The sequence below is a fragment of the Sphaerodactylus townsendi genome, linkage group LG06 (genome assembly GCF_021028975.2).
Source record: "Sphaerodactylus townsendi isolate TG3544 linkage group LG06, MPM_Stown_v2.3, whole genome shotgun sequence".
NCBI lineage: Eukaryota > Metazoa > Chordata > Lepidosauria > Squamata > Sphaerodactylidae > Sphaerodactylus > Sphaerodactylus townsendi.
The window spans coordinates 23,932,853-23,957,486 of NC_059430.1; the positions used below are offsets into that span (position 1 = coordinate 23,932,853).

The 24,634-nt window shown below is 40.9% G+C and overlaps 1 protein-coding gene across 6 annotated transcripts in view; it reads right to left on the reverse strand.

Annotated features, from left to right (window-relative positions):
- The window catches only part of CACNA1C (calcium voltage-gated channel subunit alpha1 C), a 563,646-nt gene that overhangs the window by 479,802 nt on the left and 59,210 nt on the right, over positions 1-24,634 (reverse strand). For all 6 annotated transcript variants that reach the window (XM_048499569.1, XM_048499568.1, XM_048499567.1 and 3 more), the window contains exon 3: positions 23,019-23,124. In XM_048499569.1, coding sequence (XP_048355526.1) covers positions 23,019-23,124 — 106 coding nt within the window. The remainder of the gene's footprint in view (positions 1-23,018; positions 23,125-24,634) is intronic.

The following is a 24,634-nucleotide window of genomic DNA, read 5'->3' on the forward strand; positions in this document are numbered from 1 at the left end:
TAAACTTTGTGTGTCACTCATCTCTCCCTTCTTTTTCATGACATACTGGATCTGGGAAAGACATTTTCAATGAGGATCAAATCTCATTCAATCTCATACAGCACCAGCTAACAAGTCACAGACTAGTACAATATTATTATAACTATTATTGTGGCAAGGAGAAAACTATGCCTATGTCCACTTACACTTGTAAAAGTGGATGAAAGGCCATCAGTAACTGTAATATACATTTTAGTCTCCGCAAGACAGAGGTTCTACTATCGTATAAATATTCCATGTTTCTTCAGATACCCAGCCCCTTCCTTTTGACACACAAAAACATGAACCCAGTACCAACATGCAATACCTTGCTGGCGATTCCAAATGCTTACACCAAATATAAATGGAAATTAGAAACCTGCAAAAAAAATCTGGATAGCTATTCTGAATTAGTATATCTATTCACTTCTATTGTGTCTACAATCCAACAGCAGTTGGTTGTTCGTTCCTTAGTCTAACAACCTTCCCATCCACGTTGCTTCTTCATCCTGCTTCCTGCTAATGAGGACCTGGGCCTAGGCATTTATTTCCAGCTGCTATACTTTCCTTCCCCTCTGAAAATCGTTGGTTTATCATAACAATATGGTAGCAATTGCTTAACCATCCATTCTCATCACACAGGCAACCTTATTTACATAATTCAGTTGAAAACGCAATAGTTTACACTTGATTTATTTGTTCCGACAGCAGCCAGGACAGGTCTATTGAATCACTCACCAGAAACCTACAACTCCTGGGAGTCAATCAATGCTTTCGTGAGTCTCTCTCTGTCCCATAAATTATGAAAGATTATTAAAACACTGTCAAGTGCCTAATTAGTATCTTTAGCATTCTTATTAGAACTCTATGGCTGTTCTTTAAACCATTACACTAATTATTATGAAAACGATAGAGGAATTGTTGCGAACCATAAATGAATAGCTCACAAATTTGGTAAAAATGAAATGCTCCCCCTGACTTCTCCTTCCCCACGTTACACTGCAAGACCTTCTTTTTAATGACAGTAGCCGCCACTTATGCAAATGTAACTGCTAAACAAGGGGTGGCATGATAAATCAATTTGGCCTATTGCAATAGGAGCGGAGGCAGGCATGGTGAAACAATTAACACCTCATCCATTTCTTGTATTATGATTTATGACTATATGTGTTTTTTCCTTTTCCATGATTAAAGCCAAAATAAATTGTTTTTTCAAGCCTCCATCAGACTAAATTGGCTGCTCGTTACTTGAATAAATTGGAAATAAAATGAGAAAGATTATTCCGGTCGGAATAGGGTACTATGAAACCAGAACCGTTTTTAGGAATCATGTTTTCAGTATTACGGCGGACTTACGTCCCCTCAAGTGTGTACTGCTGTTTAGGAACCTTTATCGTTTATTTTACATACTGTGTCCATGGATGTTGACAGCAAGAAAACAAGATCACGTACCTCAACGTTAGCTTGATTTGCCTGTCTTACAATGCAAAGTGGCTCCCAAGTCATCTCACTTCTCTCCTGCACAGAACTGCACCACCCGATTTTCCTTCCTCATTAGATCAGTCATGTATAATATTTCTTTAATCATATTTGTTCTTACAGGCTTTACTTCCTTTCACCATTTTTCCCATTAAGTCTGAGGGCAGGGCCTGACTATAAATTTATTTCTACACAGCCTACGGTTGGTGTGTTGGCACTTAACGTATCAGTACTAGCAATAGTTACCATTAGTATAATTATGCTTTTATAAGTGGCACCATCAAAGACATTTGGGTCTCCCTCTTTTTTTTTTTTTTTTTTGTCATATACAAATACTATAAATGTGAGAGAATTAAAAGAAATTCAATATATGCTGCGGTGAATGTAGGATGTATATTAATATTACAAGGCAATCAAGCAGATGCTTTGAAAGTCTTTTAAATGTAAAGGCAGGATAGGAGATTTTGGGACAAAAAAGAATTAAAACTTGTCAGTTTCAGCCATCAGTGTGGGAAAAAGCAAGAAAATACACTGATCAATTACGCAGCCCAATTCTGATGGAGACAGCAAACAGCTTGAAGAACTGGTGTGGGGGGATGCCAGCGTGTTTGCCCCACACACACACACACACTCGGCTTAAGAGGCATTTACACCAGCGGGGAGGGCAAACTGGGAGGTGGCCAGGCACCACGGAATTGTGCAGCGCCAGACCCAGAAGTGAGACCAGTCCCCAGAGTTGTGTCGTCATCCTCTTGGATGCCGGTGTAGCTGGGGGTGTGCATGGGGTGGAGCAAACCTTAATCAACATCCACTGAGCTTTCGCACTAGGAATGTCCCAGTGCAGCTTTCAGACATACACCGCAAAAACAGAAGTTTAAGTCTGTTTCCTGGATGGGGCTCTCCAGGCAGCAGGAAGGATTTTGAATTTCCCTCCTGTCTGTGCCACCCAGAGTCCCTTGGGAGACAGCATGGCATTGCCTTTGCTGCACTGTTCCAGCTACAGCACAGCTCCCCCCGTCCTCAATCTGGACTGCCCTGTGAGTCTGTTAAAATCATGACAGGGCATTTCTGAACCTACCCTTTGATAGCAAACACACCCAATGTTCAGTCATCTCTTATTATCTATACTAGGTCTAGGTTGTCAAAACTTTCCTTTCAGTCTACACCATGTATGTCCAATGTTCGAGTGGAAGGGCACCGCTGACATTGGAGCAGAGGCGTAGCTCAGCCAAACTGCGCCCGGTGCGCATTCTCTATTTTCTGCCCCCTCATGCCCCCCCGTGGCGCCCCGCCCCCCCCCCACAGTGCCCCCCCTTCCTACATTTACCTTAGTTCCTTCCCTTTTTCAGAACTTTTTCAGGCTGCAAAAGGTCTGTTCGCAGTAAAAAAAAAAGGCCTGATGGGAACTATACTTCCCAGGAGACCTTGCGAGCCCCAAGGTCTCCTGGGAACTGTAGTTCCTCAGGCCATTTTTACTGCGAACAGGCCTTTTGCAGCCTGAAAAAGTTCTGAAAAAGGAAATGAACTAAGGTAAGTGTGGGAAGGGGAGGAGGCACTGCGGGGGGGGGGGAAGCGGCCTGGGGGCGATTTTCCACGCCCCCAGGCATGCGCCTGATGCACAGCGCACCCCCTTTCCCCTTATAGCTCCGCCGCTGCATTGGAGGGCATGTATAACATTGGCAGGTGAGCAAGTGAATAAGTGAATCTTGGTTTGTTGCAGGCCCCAGTTGGAGACTGTCTTTGGGCAAGAAAAGGTTTGCCTCCCATTAGCTGTGAGAAGAGTATCATTTTCCAGTATGGGTCGCTGGCTGTTAAATGATGTGTTCAGCCAGTTTGAGCCGAGAGCCATATTTTAATGTTCTAAGCTTGTTGTAACCCGCCCAGAGCCCTTCAAGGACTGGGCAGGATATAAACAACCAAACAACCAAACAAGATTAATAAAACCAGGGCCAACATAATGGTTTAAGCTTGGAGGTTTGCTTTCAAATAGGGTTCCAGCTTCTTTTAGGAGGACTGTTACTCATACTTCCATTTTAGTGCAAACATACTACGACAAAAGCAAAATAAGTTCTATTTCAGATGCCAAGGCTCTTCCAAATGAAGGGGGAGTGTAGCCACTCTGATTTGGTAATGTCCTAAACTCCCAATCCTTACAGATCCAACAGTGTATCAAACAAGTCCCTCAGCAGCAGCAGAGGTAAGGAAATGCATACTTCATTAAAGATGTACTTTCAGAAGTGTATTTACGCAACAGAAGCTCTTTCACTATATCTGTCTAAAAATCTGTGTGAACTATTAGCAAGAAGAGTGCGGACCATCTTCCATAACAGTTAGTCAGTTTGTGATCAGCTCACTGATTTCAAATGCCAGTTGTTTACGAATACAGTGATTTGGTAATCTCGTAGAGGCATGGTTCTGTTTTCTGCTGTAAAAAAAATCTGAATACTGTTTTGTGAAAGCACTTGAAATTACGAATACTTGGAGCTGCCATACCGAATTAGACCATTTGTCTGTCAAGGTCATTATCAACTATTCTGACTGGCAATCACTCTCCAGAGTATCAAGCAAAGGTCTTTCAGATCAGCCGCTGCCTGATCCTTTTAACTGGAGATGCCAAGGTTTGAACCTGACTCTTCCAAAGTACAGAAGGGCATTTATGCGTGTACATCTGAATGCCTTGCCTTCGGTGTTAAGAAGATTTAACAGCATTCCATACTCTAATGGGTTTTGTGGATGTGGTACCAGTCAAACTGACTCTATACATCACATTCTTATGTATTGCCTTGAATTTTCAGATTTGAGAGCTGAATTGATTTTTCCTTTGCTTAAGCAAAGCTAAATCTTCTTGGTTACTAAGAGATGAACACAGACAAGTAACTTTGTGTGCGGCTAAATTTTTAGCAGATGAGTAAAATCACATTGTAACTCAGATAGTAAACCTTAGGCATCCCTTTTATTGTGCGGTGCTCTCAGTTTATGACCAAGACATTGTTCAGGTTTTGAGACTCAGCATCCAGACTTCATTTTTAAGCCAACAAAGACTCCCTTAGATTCAAGAGATATTCTCTCTCCTTAGCTACCATCACTAGAATATTTTCTCTCAAATGTTGCTGCAGAACTTTTGGGAGCTGAAAATTATTTGTAAATGTGACTAGCTATCACCATGATCTACCAGGAGGGAGTTTACCAGTATCCATTTAACATATTTTGGCATTATCTTTTTCAACTAGTTCCATATCAGGATCTAACCTGCTAAAATACACATATTCTAACTTTTTTTCTTCGTGAATGAGGCTGTTTGGGTCAGTTCATACACCCACTAAACCTGGATAGTAAAGTGACAAAAATAAATACCACGTATCATATACTGATTAGAATTTTTACGTATCTATCAACAAAAGTATTTGTTTAATGCACAAATCTAACCTGAATACCAGCAAAAATCACTACACAGTTTAACAATCGGTTAGATCCTAGGAATCCCTTTCACTGTCTTGCTCTGGAGCAAGGAATTTTTTCCTTAGACCTGGATTCCTCAGTTAGTAGAAGGGAGTTGTAGGCTCCACCCCTTCCTCAATGCTATGTAGCTATGTTCACATTTTTTTAAATTTATTTTATTAGATTCATACCCCATCCACTCCTAGCTGAGGCTGGGCTTGGGGCGACTTATTAAAATACAATATCAATAAATAAACACATTAACATTAAATATCTAACATATTTGATAGCGCACTATTGAATACTTAGTACGTTATATTTTGAACAGAGACAACTATTTTTACATGCATGGAACCTAAATGCTATGTAAGGGAATGAAAAAAGCCAGCCCTTGAGCTTGGGAATCTCCAAGATAAATGAGAGCCATTAAACACTTCCTAGAGGTCTGACCTTTCAAGTGTTAGTGGCATAGCAGGATGGGAAATATGAAAAAAGAGAATTCCTTTTAAACAAGAATTAAGGGTATTCCATCACTCTAACCACTGATATTTAGAACTGACAGTCTTTCCAAAAGTATATGACATCCCTCCCCCCTAATGTTTTAACAGATACACTTTACTACTTTATTCTTATCATGGACATCAAAATGCATGCTAAGGTTTTTTTTAAAAAAAACATTGGGACTTTTCCCAAATGATTAGATTTTTTTGTAAGCATTTGTTTCAGGAAATCTATGTGCTTTCCAGTAAGGTAGCACTTTTTGTTGATGGGGAGTCGCTCTCTTTCAGCAACGTCCCATTGTTCTTTGAAGTACATAGTTAAAACTGACTGTATGTTGGACAGTTTGGGAAGACTGGGGTTATGACCCTAGTGAACCATGAAATCAGTTGGGCAGACTCCAGAGCCGTAGCGAGGGGGAACCACGCCTGGGGCAAGTGTGTGCCCTGCGCCCCTGCCATGGCCCAAAATGCCTACACCATACCCACACCCCGCCCCTGCACTGGCTCCCGGTGCAAGACACCCCTCCCGCCCCCAGGGCACGATGCAACTGGCAGACTATCAATCTAGTGTACCCACAGGACTGTATTAAAATTAAAATATTGGGTTGAATCTAATGGTAATTTCCACTGACAGAAGGGAACTCCACCACCTCCCTGTCCCAATGTAGCCTGAAACACTCCCCAAAATGCTGTATTGTACAAATAATGTCCCAAATTAGAACTACTTAGCTTTCATCCAGGCATACAAGAACACTTTATTTCAGACGACATTGGAATCCCATATTTATTCTCACCAAGGAGAATACATGTGGGGTGATTTTTTTTTTTAAAAAAAGAGATGTCCTAATAAGGATATTTCACTTCATTTTTGTTTTTCCATTTTTATTTCTTGGCACTCGTTATGGTGAAACAAAGACTAGCATAAATCAAAAGGCAGCCCTCAATACAAAACTGTCCCTGAGCACCTGGCAACCAGCCCAGCTTTTAGACACACTTTGTGACAAGTGGTGTTGTCTCTAGCTGGCATTTATCTGTCCACCTCAAATCTATGGTCTTTCTTGTGATAGAAGTGATGAGATTACAGTGCTTCAAAATACTTTTATAGAGAAAAAGAGAGTATGTGTCTGGGGAAATGTCTAAAAACATGTGTACAGGGAAAGGCATGCTGTGACCAATGAAAACAAACAAGAACTTCCAAATAATTTCTAAAAGGTAAAGTGTGCAGCTGAGTTCCTCATGGAGTTCCCCCGCATGGGGTTTTCAAGGCAAGAGATCAGCAGACATGGACTATTAGCACTGCCATGAGAATATCTGGACCCCTGAATTTGGAACTGGGCTATCTTACCAATAATAAAGCGCTAAGGGATGGAATGTCCAATGACGAACCCTCCACCAATAAGGGAGCAAGACTCACAAACCTTCTTCCTTATTGGTGGAGGGTTTGTCATCAGACATTCTTTCTCTGCCCCGGAGCAGCAGTGCCTTGCTGTCACTGCTCCGGGGATCCAAAAGCCCTTTCGTCCTCCCTCCCAACCACAGCAAGCCGTCCCAGTGCCTACCCCCCCTCACCCCTCATCCTATCTAGGCCGGCTGTATTCCTTACCCTACAGCAGGCTTTACTGCTAGTATTATCAGAATTGTCCGTCAGCTCATGCTGCCCTAAAACCTTTCCCACTCTCATGGTAATTTGGTCAAGGCAGGCAGATTCTTCCACATTTTTTCATGACAATCATTCTACCTGCAGATCAACAAGATCAGCCAGTGCTCGAGCTCAGGATATTTTTAGCAGCCACAATGTTGTCAGAAGAGCCTTCTGGAAGTGTTCGCAAAGTTCAATTAGAACCTGGAAAAATCCTAGATGTCAGGCATCTAGGTGTTTAAAACTGTTTTTAGCCCCGTGACCTATTTTAAGCTAGTTTCTAAGCATTTGAAATATTCCTTCACTCACTGCAGACAACTGTGTTGGTGGCTAGACAAGTGAGCCTTTCATGTCCTTTTGAACGTTCTATTTGTTCCTTTATATTCCAATATCATTAGCAGTATAAGAGTAAATACTTTCCTCTTGTTTCCTGATTTTTTTTAAAAAAACTGTTTAGTCTTGACAGTTGGGTGACATTCCAGAGAGGGCTCTAGAAATGGATGGTTGAGTGTTAGGACCAAACTACATAATACTTTATTAATGAGCTGGATGTGGGTTCCAGCAGCAGGGGAAATCGCTTTGAAAGCCTGGAGGAGCAGATTTGACTCTAGACAGCAACGTAGGGGAGGAGTGTCCCCCCTCCCCCATATGACCTTTTTCCCTGACCTGATATGGTCTGGTGGGCAGTTTTTTGCATAATCCTGGAGATGCACATGTTCAGAATACTTCACATGGAGCTCCAAAGTTGGGTTCCAGGACAAAGGTACATAATAAATATTTCAGCTGGTCAGGCAAAAACTATAGTCTCCTGACACAACAAAGTTATGCTGAAATTTTGATCCTTCAGCCAGTCTAGTGATTCTACATCATGCCAAACATAAGCAACAATTATCCCTGCACATCCTTCTGGAACTGAAAACATTCCCAAGGTCTACTATAGCTATATAGTAGAACCAGCTGCCTCAGTTGTAAGAAAATGACCAACATCTGTTGAGACTAAGCTCCTTCTGAGAAGTTCTACACATATAATAACCCCTTGAGAATTATAATATTTGTGCTTTGGCTTAATGCCATGGGAAGATCTTGCAGCCATGCCAGGCACTGCTGTTGTTTGTTTGTTTGTTGTGGTTGTTGTTGTTGTTTGTTTGTGGGGGTGGAGTGGGAATAACAAATTCAGTAAACAACCACCCCCACAAACAAACAAAAACTACAACAAACAAACAACAACAACAAACAACAGAAGGCCAATTGGCCATGCTGGCAGGGGCTGATGGGAATTGTAGTCCATAACATCTGGAGTGCCAAAGGTTCGCCACCACGGCTATACAACTTTTAATTTAATTTTTTTCTTTAAATCAGAAAGTTTAGATTTTCTTTTCTGGCTTATTTCTCTAAGCATTTTATACCTGTTACTTAAATTTGTGATATTTTTGGTGACAACATTTTTGATTAAATGGCTGCAAATCCATCAATTCATAGGGAAGATTTGGTTATAATGTGGCTTTTCTGTTTTGCTACTGGCATGTTCAAGCAATATCCCTATTCTCAGTCATGAAACATCTCCATCTGGTAAACAGAACTATAATGCTGGTGTTTGTGCTAATGAAATACAATTCTTGATTCTTAATGTTGCTGTTTCGGTGATGGGTATATTTGTGCAATGGTTTCAATTTTTTATTTATTTCTACTGTATATTTTTATTACTGTAAATTGCCTTGACTTTGGATGTTTTTGTAGAAAGGTGAACTACCATTTCAAATAGTAGTAGCAATTCAAAAATACAGCTATAAACACATTCAAAAAGCATCGGCTGGTATTCTTAACCTGTGGGCCACGAGTAACTGGCAATATGATTCAAGGCAATGAACATTCACAAAACATTATGACTGGACACTTTATATCATTCAATATCTTCTCCTAGAATGATGAAGAATGGGTTTCATGTTATCACAGGAATTTGCACAATAAAGCATGGTTTGGTATTCTGCACAATATAATGGTCACAGTCAGAAAGACATGTTAGCTCAGGTTGAAGTATAAGTGAGGGATCAGCCACAATAAACCCCCCCAACTGATCGAAACATATTCTTCCAAATTCACATGGATGCCCGCGATCTTCACCTGGTTGCCAGAACAGTCCAAGTAATAAGACCAACAGTGCAGAGAAACAAACGTGGACTGCTTTTCAGCCATCGTAGCTTGAATAAAAACTGTGGGTTCTCCTTCCATGCAAGCTGGTTCAATATCTCTGTGGTATTCTTTTTCACTGCAGCACTGTCTGTGAGCAGCACATCAAATTTAACCCAACAGATCTTCTGTATTTCCACAGCAGTGAAAGGCTATTATATCATAAACTGCTGCATGTTTTTCAGAATCGTACTTGCTCTACCCTTTGCCATAAATAAAATATTTGATATTTTACAATTTTTTGAACTTGAAGATAGGATTGCCATATGGTACATATAACCTGGAGGTTCTTTTAGAACAAGATCACCAAAGAAAGCAAGTTTTAAATAAAGAAACTAGATTTGTAGAGGCTCATCAGGGGAAATTAACATTCAGATTGTCCATCCAGATCAGACAGTAGTACTCAATGTTACTGAATAGCTATTTCATTTTGTTTCTGAAGTAATCACAAATTATGTCTATCTGGCCATCCCTGGTTACAGCCATAGCACAAAGTCTTAAAAGTGTTAGGGGTAATGAAACCTTCATATTATGAATCCTCAACAGTATTTTTCCTATAACATTTGTTGCAGTCTGATACTAAAGAAATACGAGGATTCAGAGATCACCAATTGCTCCTTCTCAGTATGGTCTTAGACTTGGCCATGAAATCCTACTTCTATGGCATGGTGCTATTGGACAGGGCCTTCCTGGGAACCATCTTCTTAAACTCTTGGTAACTACATAAGTCACAATAGGTTAAACTTTTGTCTTGCTCATCAGTTGTGAGCAAGGAGTCAACATTTCATCAAACAGTTGAACGATTTGTGGGCAGGCTGATCCTGCTTTGGAGGTTACATTCTGTATTACATTCTGTATTTGCAATCAGTACACTGCAATGCAATTGGCAGCATTTCATGAATGCACATTCTCTCACAGCCTGATGGGAGTCCTAATTTCCCCTGAGAGACCTGCCATTGCAATGCACTGCTCCACATCCAATTGTCTAAAGAGGCAAAACTGTCCAGTCATTCAGTGATCATAAAGAATAATTTTTACATCTTAATGTTTGGAATTTGTCTGTTACATTATTTTCCACATGAATGTTTTTGAACAGCTTTATAGGACTTGTAGATTCATTATGCGTGTCTGGTCTCCTTCCTCTTGAGCATGCATTCATGTGGGTTTGATTTTCCCTTATGCATACTCTTCCAGTACTCAACTCGCAGCATATCTGAGAAGCCCCACAGTTTCTGGGAGTTGTTTGCAGGAAAAATGCAGGGGTTCATAATGGGGTAAACTTTATTTGGCTTTTCTACCTCCTCCCCGTCTTTCCCTACCCAAGTTTCTCCTGCTTAACCAGCCACCAGTTCCAGAGGATCAATAGATTTATAAATAGATGCTTTTTAAAATCCTTTTTCAATTTCTAGCAAAAGTCTATCACAGATCAAAACAAACAAAACAATACAAAAACACTCCTGCCTGTCTTCCTTTCCTCCCTCCTTCCCTCATGATCCTCGTTATTGCTTTTTGAATCAGGTTCCTCTCTTCCCTTTCTCGTCTCCATTTTCTGCATGAGTCTAATGGTTGCTTTTTTGAAGTCAGTTTGTGGGAGCCTGCAGAGCAATGAAAAGGTGGGGGGGGGGTGGATTGGCACAGACACTTTCCAAATGTGCACAAAAAGACACAAAGAAACCCCACCTCGAAGGAAAGAGCTGTGGGGTAAGTACCTCATGTATAGTCCCCACCCTCACATATAATTAATTGACATAGTGGTCCATATTCTGGGGAAAAAATGTAATGTGCAAATTTCAACAGTAGCTGCAATACACAAGGAAGTGAAACCCAAACATCAGAACTACTGCACAGCTTAAGAGCTCTTTGGCAGCTACTTCAATCAACAGAGTGAGGTAATCTAAAAGTCATGAGTGATCACTAGTCAAAAATGGTTTGTTCACTTGCCAAACCATGGCCCATTATGCATGGAACATTTACCTTGGTGCTCTTCACTGTGTGGTGGGCTTGTAGTGGGGTTCCTCACGTTTGTTTACACGCAAGGAGGCACTCACTCCTTGCCCAGCAGCTTATCTGCTGAGAACTATCCTGGGCCTCCTTTTCCGAGTTTTCTTAACTCTGCCCACCAACTCATTCTTAAAGATACAGATATCATCCCACCCAGAAGTCGCAAGATTTCTGACTTTGTGAAAGGCTTTAAATTACTGTTATATTGATATTGCTGTGGGACAAATTGTACTGCATATTTTGGATAAAACAAATAACAATGTCTGTTTTAGATTGTAAGGTGAAGGAGCCAGGATCAGAGGGTTGGCAACTGAAAAAAGCTGCTGTTGCAAACAGACATCTGGCCAGAATAGATAAATTATAGATAAATTATCAAGCCAGAATAGATAAATTATACCTCTGAATAGAGTCTGTGTTCTTTATCTATTTAGACCAGGGGTCTGCAACCTGCGGCTCTCCAGATGTTCATGGACTACAATTCCCATCAGCCCCTGCCAGCATGGCCAATTGGCCATGCTGGCAGGGGCAGATGGGATTTGTAGTCCATAAATATCTGGAGAGCCACAGGTTGTAGACCCCTGATTTAGACTAATCATTTGATTAGTTAAAAACTATTTTGCCTTATATGGAGCAAACCAATCAGTATTAGCCTCAGTTTTCTAGATGGTAGAGAAAAATGTATAAAAGAATGTCTTTGTACTCTTTTTGTTAGGGACACACAAATCTTTGAGTGTCTCTGCTTCTTATTGCAATAAAAAGCTACTTTACAAGACCAACTATTTGTTTGAACAAGCTTTTATTGTCTAACATTGCTGTTAGTGCAGTTATATCGACATTGTAGCCCCTTTCAAAAAAATAATCCTCCCTAAATGAAAGAGGCAAAAGCAATTCCCTGGTCCACATGCTACTGAGGAAGAGGACTATGTCATAGAGCTGATATTCTCTCCCCCACTCCTCCACACAAACAATTCCTGCCGCCGCTGCTGCTGCTGCAGGAAGAGAGAGAGGCTTGTTATTTCCAAGCACTCTCTGCTACTGCTATATCGAGATATCAATATATCAATATCAGAATTTACAAGTCAGTGTGTTTTGGCTAAGCCCATGTGGTTTAGCTTATTTTCTCTGACTCCCACTTGCTGGCTACCAAAAGCTGCCAGCAGGAGAGTAAGAAGTAGGAAGGAGCTGGCAACATGGAAGGGAGGGGAGAGGGGGGAGGACTGGATGGCAGGGTGGAGCTAAGTATGTCTTCTATCACTGATGCATGGACTTTCTCAATACATAATATACACAACTCATCACTTGTTCTACACAGAGATTCTGAAACTAGATACAATGTTCCAAAGTAGATTAGGATTGTGGGAGCAGGCCCTGCCACATTCTCCGTGCCTTGACTGGATTTTAGGCACAGAACCTACAAGCATATAAACTGGCTGCACATAGGCTACGTACACAGTTTGTATCCTTACAAATACTGGATGCAGATTCAGTGCTTCTTATGATTTATATTCTACAAAGATAGAAAAAATAAGGACAGAGTAAAACACACAAAAGGAACATAAAATATAAAATTATGATCACTGGGGACAAATTGTCAAGCATCAAATGACAAATGGGTTGTAAAAGAAAACATTACATCTTTTACAAGTAGTTTTAACCATGATTCATTTTAGAGATATAACTACTTATTGCTTATTATCATAATAGTGGAAAATTCCAACATGGACTATTCAAAAAGTATTGGCTCTTTAAAAAAAAGATGTAAGATCTAAGAATGTCATACAAAAACCATATTAATACATTTTTTTCTTATCTTAGACCTACAAGAATGGTTAAGATAAGTGTTGAGCTTTCAGTGGGGGTAGTAAAGAACAAAAATAAAGTTTACTATTTGGCAAGTCAGATAAAGACTGTTACATGCAGATGGTCTCCTCCATTTCAGCTCCCTCTGTCTTCCTTCATGCAAGCCCAGTAGCCACTGTCGTACAGAGGCAGTCAAGCAGAAAACCTTTCAAAATTCCATCATTTTCCATCAGTGCAAATTTAACAAGGCAGATCAAAACACAGCTGCAGAGATGCCAACACAACTAACTGGGGAGTCACAGAAATGCTGTAGCTGGAAAGCGTGCACTGTAGGAATCAGGCATCTGGACCTTGCAATTGCCAAATATAGTCTGTGGCAAAAGGTGTTGACATTGCAGTTGGAGGGAACAGAAAGCTTTGATCAGAAGCATTTTCAGCAACCACAAGAGGTAACCCAGAAACAGGATTTGAGATGCATGGGGTCAGGATGTAATGTATCTAAGTCAGAAATCTGGATAGGCTCAGCTTGCATACATACATAAATTAACGATCTAAAAACAGATACACTGGAGCAACATAAAGAACCCTAACCCATAGACAGAGATGGATCACAGTGATGAGGAGTGGCTGCTCAGCCAAAGCTGTAGTCTCATTTTCTTACTGTATCTCCCAGATCTAGTTGAAATGATGGAGAGGAAAGAGGTTCCCTTTTACATTTTCATATCAGATTAGTCCAATGAGTCACTTTCATTTATAAAAAGTAAAGGCTAATTACTGTCTACACAGGGCCTTGTATCTGATCACTCTGCACAGCCAAGTTATTTATTCATTTTTCTGTCCAAAAAGCTAACCTCTATCAAAGAGCTTCTTCTGTTGAAAGAAGTCCTTTTCCATCGAAGGTCAGCTCTCTAGGCTGGAGGAAGGCTTCAAAGTTGACTAAGGCCTTTTCCCCACTTTTTACCGCTTTGCTGCTGCTGGCCACGTGCCCCAAATAGCGCGTGGTCCAGCTAGTGTACTCCTTTACCACGAGTCCGGCGCAAGGCGATAACGCAAGAGCCGCCCCGACTCTTTGGCCAGCTTCGCAACATCCCTTCAGCGCGCGTCATTTCTGACGCTGGAAGAAACGGCACCTTCTGATCAAATAAAGCCCTTATTGCACAGACCACAGAAGCCTGGCAGGGCAGTGGGGAACACTCTGACCTCCCGTGCCGGAAATCGCCGCTTCATACTTGGGAGTGAAGATGCTTGCGCGGGAAATCGTAAGTGGGGAAAGGCCCCAAGAGTACTAGGATTCAAGCATATATATGATACTGGCCTTAGGACAGTTCCCCTAAAGAAAATGGCTGCTTTGGAGGGTGCACTCTATGGCATTACAGCACATTGAGGTCCTTCTCCTCACCCCACCCTCCCAGGCTCCACGCCAAACACTTACATCAATTCTCTTGATATCACTATAAAGAGATCTCGGAAATAACAAGTCTCTGTTCTCTGGCGGCAGCGGCAGCAACAGGAAGTGTGTTGTGTGGCGGGGTGGGGTGGGGAACAGAATATCAGCTCTAGGGTGGTCCCCTTCTTTAGCAGCCTGTTTTGGGAACTGTTTTGTCTCTTTCATTTGGCCGGGGGAGCGGGGAGAGGATTACTTTTGAAACAGTAACATCGACATAAGTGCAGCTTAAAGAGCTAAGCCAGCAATCTTGACTACTGGGTGTAATGAGATATGTGCCTTTAAGAATCACTTAATGTGTGGAGTTAAAAGAACCAGGAGAAGCTGAGGCCTGGGAGAGTTCGCTTCAGGAAAACTCCAGGGAAAAGAGAGAGTGCCTCCTCACATGTAAACAGAGAAATACAAGGAGAGCCCTCTGCAAGCCCATTGCACGGAGAAGAATGCTGAGGTAAGTATTCCACAAGTAATTGGCCTATGCCCTATGGCATTGCTTATGGGGGCTGCTAGGCAACCCTCAAAATGGCAGCTGAAGTCTCCTGATGTAGCATCATGACATCTTAATTTCAAGCAACAGAAACTGGTTTAATACCCCTTGGCATTTTATTTTCAGATTTTTCTGCAAACCTAAGGGCTCTCTCACATTGATATAAAAATCTCTCTTCTTGGGTATGGGTCTACTGTGCAGATTTTTTAATCTAGATCTAGATATATAGATAAGTATGCTCAGACATACAGTGAGGAAGCTCAAGATTTTTAATAAACAAAAGACAAGAGAAGGAAACAGAACTATCAGAGTGGCACAAGGCTTTTTCGCCCCGATTATCAAAAAGGTATAACAAGCAATCAACTGAGCTATATGTGATGAAATCATCCTAATCGCATTATGTTATCACCATGGTAAGACACTGACCAGACATGTGTCATTTTGTGATCACCCACGCAAACGACACAGAAGCATTTTCCTGACGTAAACAGCTATGGTTTTGTTATCATGGAGGCACATTATCTCCATTTTAACATATAATTGCAGGGAAAATAAGCAGAAAGACTATATCTATTATATTCCTCCTCTCATGCAGACTGGCTTTGACTCTCCTCAAACTAGTTCCAGTCTCCTGGCTGCATCACTGTGCTTTATACAAGGTCACCCATTTATGCAGGCCTTCTTTATTCATGAATTTTCAGTAAAGCTCCAAACGAGTTCATTAGTTCCAAAATGGCTGTGCAGTTAACATGCACTTCCATTTATGAGAATAACGGAGAGTTTTTTTAGTGGGGATGTAATACATATAAAGGCTGTGGAAGTAGCTACTTTCATATTTCTGCAAGAATAGGACAAGAAGGTGTCAATCTGGCCCTTATTGAAATAAATGGTAAACCTCTACCCCCAGGTCATCAGGATTTGCACTGAGAGCAACAAAGCATAAATAAGTTGCTCTAGACTAATTTCATTTACTTTACCAAGTCTCCTCTGAATAAATGTTTTGAGAAATGCTAATAAAATCTCCCATGAGAGGCCAAGGCTGCATAAGGACTATGTACTTTTAAAAACACAAAGTGATTCCGGACTTCTTACATTGGCTTCAAAGGACATGTCAGATGAACATGCTTGTGTGAAAATGTGAGGTGTGAACAGAACTACGTTGAGGGTGATACATGCTTTTGAAATGCAATATTTTCAGACATGATATGACATCTAAAACTCTTCCCACATCCTAATGTTTCAAAAGCAGGCATCACACAAGACATATATTGGCATGTCTAAGAAAGGGGAGAAACACAGAAGTAAGGTGTATTCCCGAATCAACAGATGGTTTCCGCCCATTGACATTATTAAAACATTTATAACCAGTTGTGAAATAGGAGAAATGTGTTTTCTACCAGAATAAGAGGAGTGGGAACCAAGGGGGTTAAAGGTTTTTAACAGATTAATGTTTGTTCAAGAGTTTCCAACCGTGAGATGAGATGATAAAGAGAATGATGTGTTCAGCAGAGTTGAGAAACAGTAAGATGAAGACGGATGATATAAAGATGTTTGTTCAGAATTTTGAGGTGGAAAATACCAAGCACAAGGTAAGAACTAACGATAAAGAGGAAGTGTATAGGCTCAAAACAAGTGTGTGAGTGACAACAAAACTCACAAAGCTTCTTAGACAAACCGCAAGCAGGGTGCAGGGGGATTGAGTAGAAGAAGCATGCGTAGTTAGCTAATGCATATTAACTTTTACGCCCCAGCTTACATAAGGGGTGTCAATAATCATTGGTTCGTTGAGAGTGAGCCAGCTGAAGTGAAATCCTACGAAGACGGAGGTGCTGTGGCTGGGTCGCAGGGAGTGACCGGTGGACTTTTGCCTGCCTACACTAGATGGTGAGGCATTGCACTTGGCTTTGTCTGCCAAAAGCCTGGGAGTCATCCTGGACCCAGCATTATTGCTCGAGGCCCAGGTTGCACAAACGGCCCGGGTTGCGTTCCATCATTTGCAGCAGGCAAGCAACTGGCCCCATACCTCTCCCGTACAGATTTAGCCACAGTTATCCATGCAACAGTCACCTCCAGGCTTGACTATGGTAATTCGCTGTACACTGGCCTGCCTTTGACCATGATCCGGAAGCTTAAACTCGTTCAACACACGGCAACCAGACTCTTTATGGGAATGTCCAGTCGGGGCCATATTATTCTGGTCCTTTACTGTATGTACTGTCTCCATTGACTACCCATCAAGTTCCTGGTCATGTTCAAGGTCCTGGTTTTAACCTTCAAGGCTATAAGCAGTCTTGGGCCTGTATATTTGAGGGAGTATATCGGAGTACCTATTAAAGGTCCCTGGCCCAAAACACATCTGGCTGGCCTCTACTTGGGCCAGGGTCTTTATGGTCCTGGCCCCCCTCTGGTGGAACAGGCTTCCTAGAGAGATCAGGGCCCTGTGGGAATTGTCGAGCTTCCACAGGGCCTGCAAAACAGACCTGTTCCGCCAGGCATTTGGCCAGCCAGACTGAATGTGATGCCATTCTCCCGGCCTCCGGTGGGCTTTTTTTTGGGGGGGGGGGGAGGGAAGGGAGGGTTTTATCACTGAGTTTTAATTCTGAGTTTACTTGGTTTTAGAAGAAGAAGAAGAGTTTGGATTTATATCCCCCCTTTCTCTCCTGCAGGAGACTCAAAGGGGCTTACAATCTCCTTGCCCTTCCCCCCTCACAACAAACACCCTGTGAGGTGGGTGGGGCTGAGAGAGCTCCGAGAAGCTGTGACTAGCTCAAGGTCACCCAGCTGGGGTGTGTGGGAGTGTATAGGCTAATCTGAATTCCCCAGATAAGCCTCCACAGCTCAGGCGGCAGAGCTGGGAATCAAACCCGGTTCCTTCAGATTAGATACATGAGCTCTTAACCTCCTACACCACTGCTGCTCTTTATTAGAATGTTGTATTGTTGTCTTGTTGTTGGTTTTAATATTATGTTATCCTGTACTTACTGTGTTGTACGCCGCCCTGAGCCCTCCAGGGGAGGGTGGCTAATAAACCTAAAGTATAAATAAATTTAAAATAAAGCTGTAACTCTAAATACCCTTAGCCAATGGGGGAATGGAGAGGGTGTGGCAAAACAGAGCAAAGGGAATAAATGTGCTGTGGATGTGTTGTTTCGGTAGAGTCTGCCCATGTAAGGACGAATCCTCTTTCTTTGCAAATAAAGCTACTTAAACTTCTCTTTTGTTGGCTTGATATTTGATAAAGGAATATTGGGCACCACACAGTTGTCTCAGATGTTCAGCTCATTCTACATACTTAAACTCTTTAGCAAAGCTGTGGTGAATAGCTATCATTTTGCTTTGATTCATAAAACAGAGGCTGATTGGAAGTGACCATGAACAGTCACCTCCTGTACCTAAATAATTGACATGTAAAAACAGGAAGCGTCAATATTTCACCTCTGCATTAAGGAGGAGGAGGAGGAGTTTGGATTTATACCCCAGCTTTCTCTCTTGTAAGGAGACTCACGGTGGCTTACAAGCTCTTTTTTCCTCCTCTCCCCACAACAGACACCTTGTGAGGTAGGTGGGGCTGAGAGAGCTCCGAAGAACTGTGATTAGCCCAAGGTCACCCAGCAGGAATGTAGGAGTGCAGAAACACATCTGGTTCACCAGATATGCCTCCACCACTCAGGTGGAGGAGTGGGGAATCAAACCTGGTTCTTTATATTAGAATCCATTTGTTCTTAACTACTACACCACGCAAGCCACATTATCTTAATATCACCTCCCATCCCCATAAACAATAGCAGGATAACAACAGCAACCTACCTTAAAAGCGGAGGCTAAGATACTTTGTTGACATTTTTGAAGCTCTTTAAATAAAAGTATGATTATATACCAGTAACATACACCCCAATTTAGCAACTATTTTTTAAATCTTGTATTGATTTTCTTTCCATATTCTTCAGGAATAAAAGTGTGATTTGAAAATATGACTATCATGTATTTTTAAAAGAATTTTCAACATCATTACGAGAATATAAACCTGTTTTTCTTCAATTTTTTTAAAAAAAGATATTATGCATCATGTAGTGGGTATTTTTTTTTCCTAAAGAAGGTTCTCCATGTCTCTGGAAATCAGGCTTGTAGATGTTGCTATGGCAACTCTTTTTTCTTTTCCAAATTAAACTGCAAAGTGAATGTGAAGCCAGACATTGCCCAAGCGAAGGCTTCCCCCTGAGGAGCTGGGCAGATCTGGCTTCCTACAACTGGACTAACTCTACCTTTTTCTCCTTCCCTTTAAACTGATGCACAGAATATGTTTACTTTGAAAATGCATCAACCCAGTTTATCCAGATAATCCTGCAAAGCATGTCCTAGTTGAATATTTTTTTTCTTTCTGTGCCTTCCTGAAAGACTCTTAGTGCTATAACCAGTCCCAAGCAAAATATCAAAATTAACATTTTAACAAGTACACAGAATATCAAGATTATAAGGGGAGGAACTCCAACATGGTGTGGCTGTGACACTACTTGCACTGTGCAGTAGATATCAACTTCCGCAACTCCAGCCTATTAATATCTAAAGGAAAAGTGAAAAACTACTTTCTCGGCAACGCATGATGCACTTTGTTCTGTTTCTGCATACAGGGAAAGATCTCAATGAAGAACACTTTCTTCTGGAGCAGGGCCCCCCAACATGGTCACAAGGGCACCATGGTGCCCCCAATATCTTTCCTGACATGTACCAAGTGTTTTCAGAAAGTGGGCAGGGCTAGGTGGGACTTCTACTGAGCAAGGCTTCTGATTGGTTGTGGAGTGGTTTTTTTTAAAAAAAAAAACTGCTTTTTAAAAAGCACCACAGGACAAGGGTCTTCGTTGTGTGACTGAAGGTAAATTACGGCAGTCATATTGTGGCTGGCGTCACTTCCCGCAACAGCCATGTTGTGGCGGCCATGTTGTGACTTTGCCCACCACACTATGCCAGAATTCCAAAGGTGCCTGCAGCCTCAAAAGGGTCAGTGTCTTGTATTTTAGAACAAAGCTGTGTCGGAGTGTTAACCCTTCGATTTTTGTGGATCTCACTACCATTGTTCTCCCAGCATCACCTCAATTGATATCCTCGTTTCTTCTTTTGGGAAACAATAGATGTGTTGTAGCTTTCTCTCTTATCGCAACTGCCAGCAGCAAACCAGATTTACTCTTTCTCAGCCTTTCAACTAAGGGCAGTGTTCTCAATAATTATCAGTGCTCTTCAAATTTTGCAAACTTAACCATAGTTAGTACTGTTTCTTCAACCCTGGAAGTAGCTATATGACCTGCCCTTTCCCATTTTGTAATTTTTCAGTTTGTGTGGAAATGCTGTTCAATCCACTTCCTCACAAATAATTATTAAAAATCACACAGGTTTGCAAAACTATTTTGGCTCAATACCCATCTTGCTTGTGGTTGATGAACTAATTAGCAAGTGGACATCAATATCATGGTACCATAATGCTGACAGCATTTTGAAGCAAATCATTTATCTTGATTAAATACAATTAAATGCACATTGTTTGCAGAAACAGCCTTTCAACATGTTGCCTGAATGTCAACAGATATACTTTGGTATGTTCCAACTGAGGCTTAGCCCAAGGATTATTTCATGAGGGATACCTTTGATGAAAAGACTAAAAGAATTCATCAGTTGTAACCTCTTTTCAAATGCATTTACAAATATTATCAGCTAACTAATAATACCTTTAGTATTAAAAGAAAACCCTGTTCCCCTCATCTTTAAGAAACTGCCATGCTGACAAGTGGCACAACTAGGCAAATTTGTGTTCAAAGGTTAATAATACAGCAAGTTGAAGTGTTTCTTTCAACCTGCTACTACACTATGACATTTTAGTGCTTCTGATGGGAGGTCCACTTCAAAGCTCGGCAGGGACTGTGGAATAAAATGCAGGGGTGTGTGTGTTTAATTATTGTATCACATAACATATAGTCCATAGGCAATATCAACCTGTACACAAAAGTGCAACAAGACAAAACTGAGTTGCAACTAACTATAGATGCAATCCTAAACATATGTAATAAACACATAATTAGTTCCAATACACACGCTTTAGAATCATGCTGCATAGGGAAAGGTCACAGTTGAAAAGCCACAGAGATGTAAAACTTCTGAAAATTTCCAGCAAGACCCAGAAATGTTGTGAAACTTTGAAATATATGCAGTCCTTACTGCCCCATCAAAGCTAAACCAATTTAACTGTTTTGATAACATCAGATGCATCATTTATAACTTACTTAGCATATAAAACGGCAATAATTGACATATTTATGGAATTTAAAAGTTATGCATGCCTCAGTTCTGTACAAGGAAGTGGGGGGGGGGGGATATCAGTTATCCAGAAGAGGTGGCTCATTCTACAGCATACCTGCCCTGTTCCCCCGATCAGACTGCTGCTAGGAGGTGGGGGGAGGCTCAATTGCACAGAAGAGATGGCTTGTTCTGCAGCATGAACACCCCATCCCCCCCAGTTAAGCTACTGCAAAACATCCTCTCATTAACAGCCTTGCTTTATTTCATGCAAACGGAGGCAAGTTGTGGCTTCCTTTACTGATCTCATGGCGAGTCTTCCTCTTCTCTTACTGTCTTCAACGTTTCCTAGTGTTATTGTCTTTTCCAGTGAGTCTTTTCCAGTGATTAAGTACATTAGCTTCAATTTAATCATTTTAGCTTCTAGCAGCAAAATTACCAGATAAAAACCTTGATTGAGCTGTACCTTATCAGGCTGCAAAGGAGCATGAGGTGCGTTTGGTGTTTCCCATGTCAAAATTAACTGTGCTGTATTATCAAAAAATGTACAGGACAAGGCTGGGCAGAAAAACTTTCTCATCGGGTTGGGCTTTTATGAGTGCAGAGGGGTTGAGGGAATATTCAAACATTATAGACAGACAAATGTAAAAGTGTAATTATTCATAAACAATTCATAGAGCTCAGCATAATTTATTCTGTCATTTAAAAGAGCAGTCGATTGTATACATAAATATAAAGAAAAATATGTATATGATACATATAGGGGGCACCATTTTGTACTGTTGCCCCTTTTTAAAAAATGTAGATCCGGGTCTGGTATCATGAGATCTGCATGGAGCAAAGCCATGCGGAACAGGTACTGTAATAAGAAAAGGACCCGACTGAAGGGTAAAACTGGCCGGATCCAACTATTTATTTGGATGTTATGCATTACATTCCAGTAGTTCAAGTCTAAGTAATGTTTCTTTGAACAAAGATATTAATGTAAAGTAATCAATTTCCTCCCTTTGCACTGTACAAACAAGCCTAAATAATGGCATTGCAGTTTTCCTTTAATAGAAATAGAACACAGAAAACTTCCTATGCAGAAGCATCATTTGAACACAAATGGCAGAGTGCAATGGGAATATGTTTCAAAAACCATACACTCTAGTACCAAAACAGTGTTGACAGGAGGGCCCAATCCATTAAATGCTATCTCTTCGTAAAACACATGCAACAGAAATAGCACACAAATGAAACAAATAAGCACCTGCAATTAAAAACTTCCTTCAAAATATACATAAACATTTGTTCACACACACAGGACAGCTAAATCTGCAAAACCAAAAAGCTAAAGGCATATCCACACTGCAGACTTTAATCGATTTAAGTATCATTCCCTCTTTTCAAGGAATTCTGGGTAGTGGCATCTGGATATGGAACCGCTAGAGACCTCTAACAAGATTCTCAACTAAACAGCAAGCACAGTTCTCACTAAATAGCAGTTCTGTTGGGCAATTGCCATGACAATTGACCTAAAACCAACACAGGTCTGCGGTGCACATAGGTCTGGGTTGTTGCCATAATAAAGCGTGCACTAATCTAAACCCAAGGCTCTGACAAGTTAAAATCGACACATCTTTGGTACTGTGTGACTGTGTAACTTACTCTCTAACCTCCAACAATCTCTATACTGAGTGAGGCCTACAAGCAGTTAGTAAAGTTGTAATAATGCACAGACAGCAAGAAAAATTGAGGACTTACCAGATTGGAATTGGTAGCATTGGAATCATCTTCTGGAAAGGGGATATAGATAGCTAAGGCCACACAATTGGCAAAAATAGTCAGTAAAATAATAATTTCAAATGGTCTGAGGAATGGAGTTAAGGAAAGCAGGGTTTGTTTGTATTTTTACAGATCACATACACACAAATTGCATGGGGGAAAGGATTTAAAAGAATTCTGTTTAAAGAAGACATTCCTAATCCCTTGTATTCTGAAGAGAAACATATGCCTTTTAAAGTGCTTTTCAATCCTCCTGGCCAAGTTTCTTCCTAATATGTCAAAAGCACGGCAGGCCAGTCGCGTGCCAGAGTAAACACAGATTTCTTAAAAGATTTTTTTTCTTTATTTACATTGAATTTTAAGTTTATTTTCCCCACTTGGGCTGCGCTGTTATTTAATGGTATGTTTGCCTCCAATAAATTCTAACACTCCCCTATGGCAATACGGTTTCAACTGGCCTATTAAAGCGATCGCATAAGAAAAGCTCTCCCAAATGTTTTACACAACAGTTCTCAATTATTCAATTCGATTTTCCTCACCTTTTGAAAAGCCATTTGAAACATGTATTCAAAGCAGCACTGAGGTGTTTTTTTAAAAAAAATCCTTTATATTCTTAGATATGATTATGAACACACAAACACATATCCTGATTTGATTATATCCTTTAAACAACCTCATGCATATATTAAGAACATGAACAAAATCAACCTTAATTGTTAAAAGAAGTGGTTGCTTTTCACATTCCCATGTTGTAAATATTTCAACCAAGGTGTCTGACACATACACACACTCAAAATACATTGTACCACTTCTGAAGTATGCAACCAGAACAAATTCCTACTGGGGTTTCTGCCAGTCACTTTTTGGGAGGATCTGGATTGGGTCAGGGAACAAAAAACCAATTGATATGAGTAAAGGCTTACCTACTAGCAATATTTGTTTCAATTGTCCTTATATCCACCCTAATTGGGCTCATGCACAGTATACTGTCGAAGACTTTCACAGCTGGAATCAACTGGCTGTTGTGGGTTTTCCAGGCTGTGTGGCTGTGGCCTAGGAGCAACTGATATAAGGAAATCATGCAGCTTAGCCCAAATAACAAGAAAACACTGAATATTATGTTATTAGCTCCATGAAAATAATATTTCTGAACTTGGTGAGCTTACTAATGGGCAAGGAACAATAAGGGCCGCTGGTGAAGTGGGTAAGCCACCATGAAACAGGAGATTTACTAGGGAACCCATCTCTATTGATGATTACAAGACTGATTATATGATATCAAGATCTCTTTTGATGATTACAGGACTGGCTATATGATATGAAGATCTAAGGATTTGTCCTTCATAGTTCATTTGGCACATGTTTTTGTGTTTCTGTTGCTACATTTACCTGCATTTGGAATGTGGATTGCACTGGATTGTATGTATGTATGTATGTATGGCAATGTTTACAGTGTCTCATAAAATTAGCACTTTAATGGTTTTGTCCATGTGTTGTTTGCCTATCGCTCAGGCGTAGTAGGTTTGGTTGGGTTTTTACTGTTTACTTCCACTACACCTTGAGGTCTTCGATTGTTTGGTTGTGGGTGAAATGTT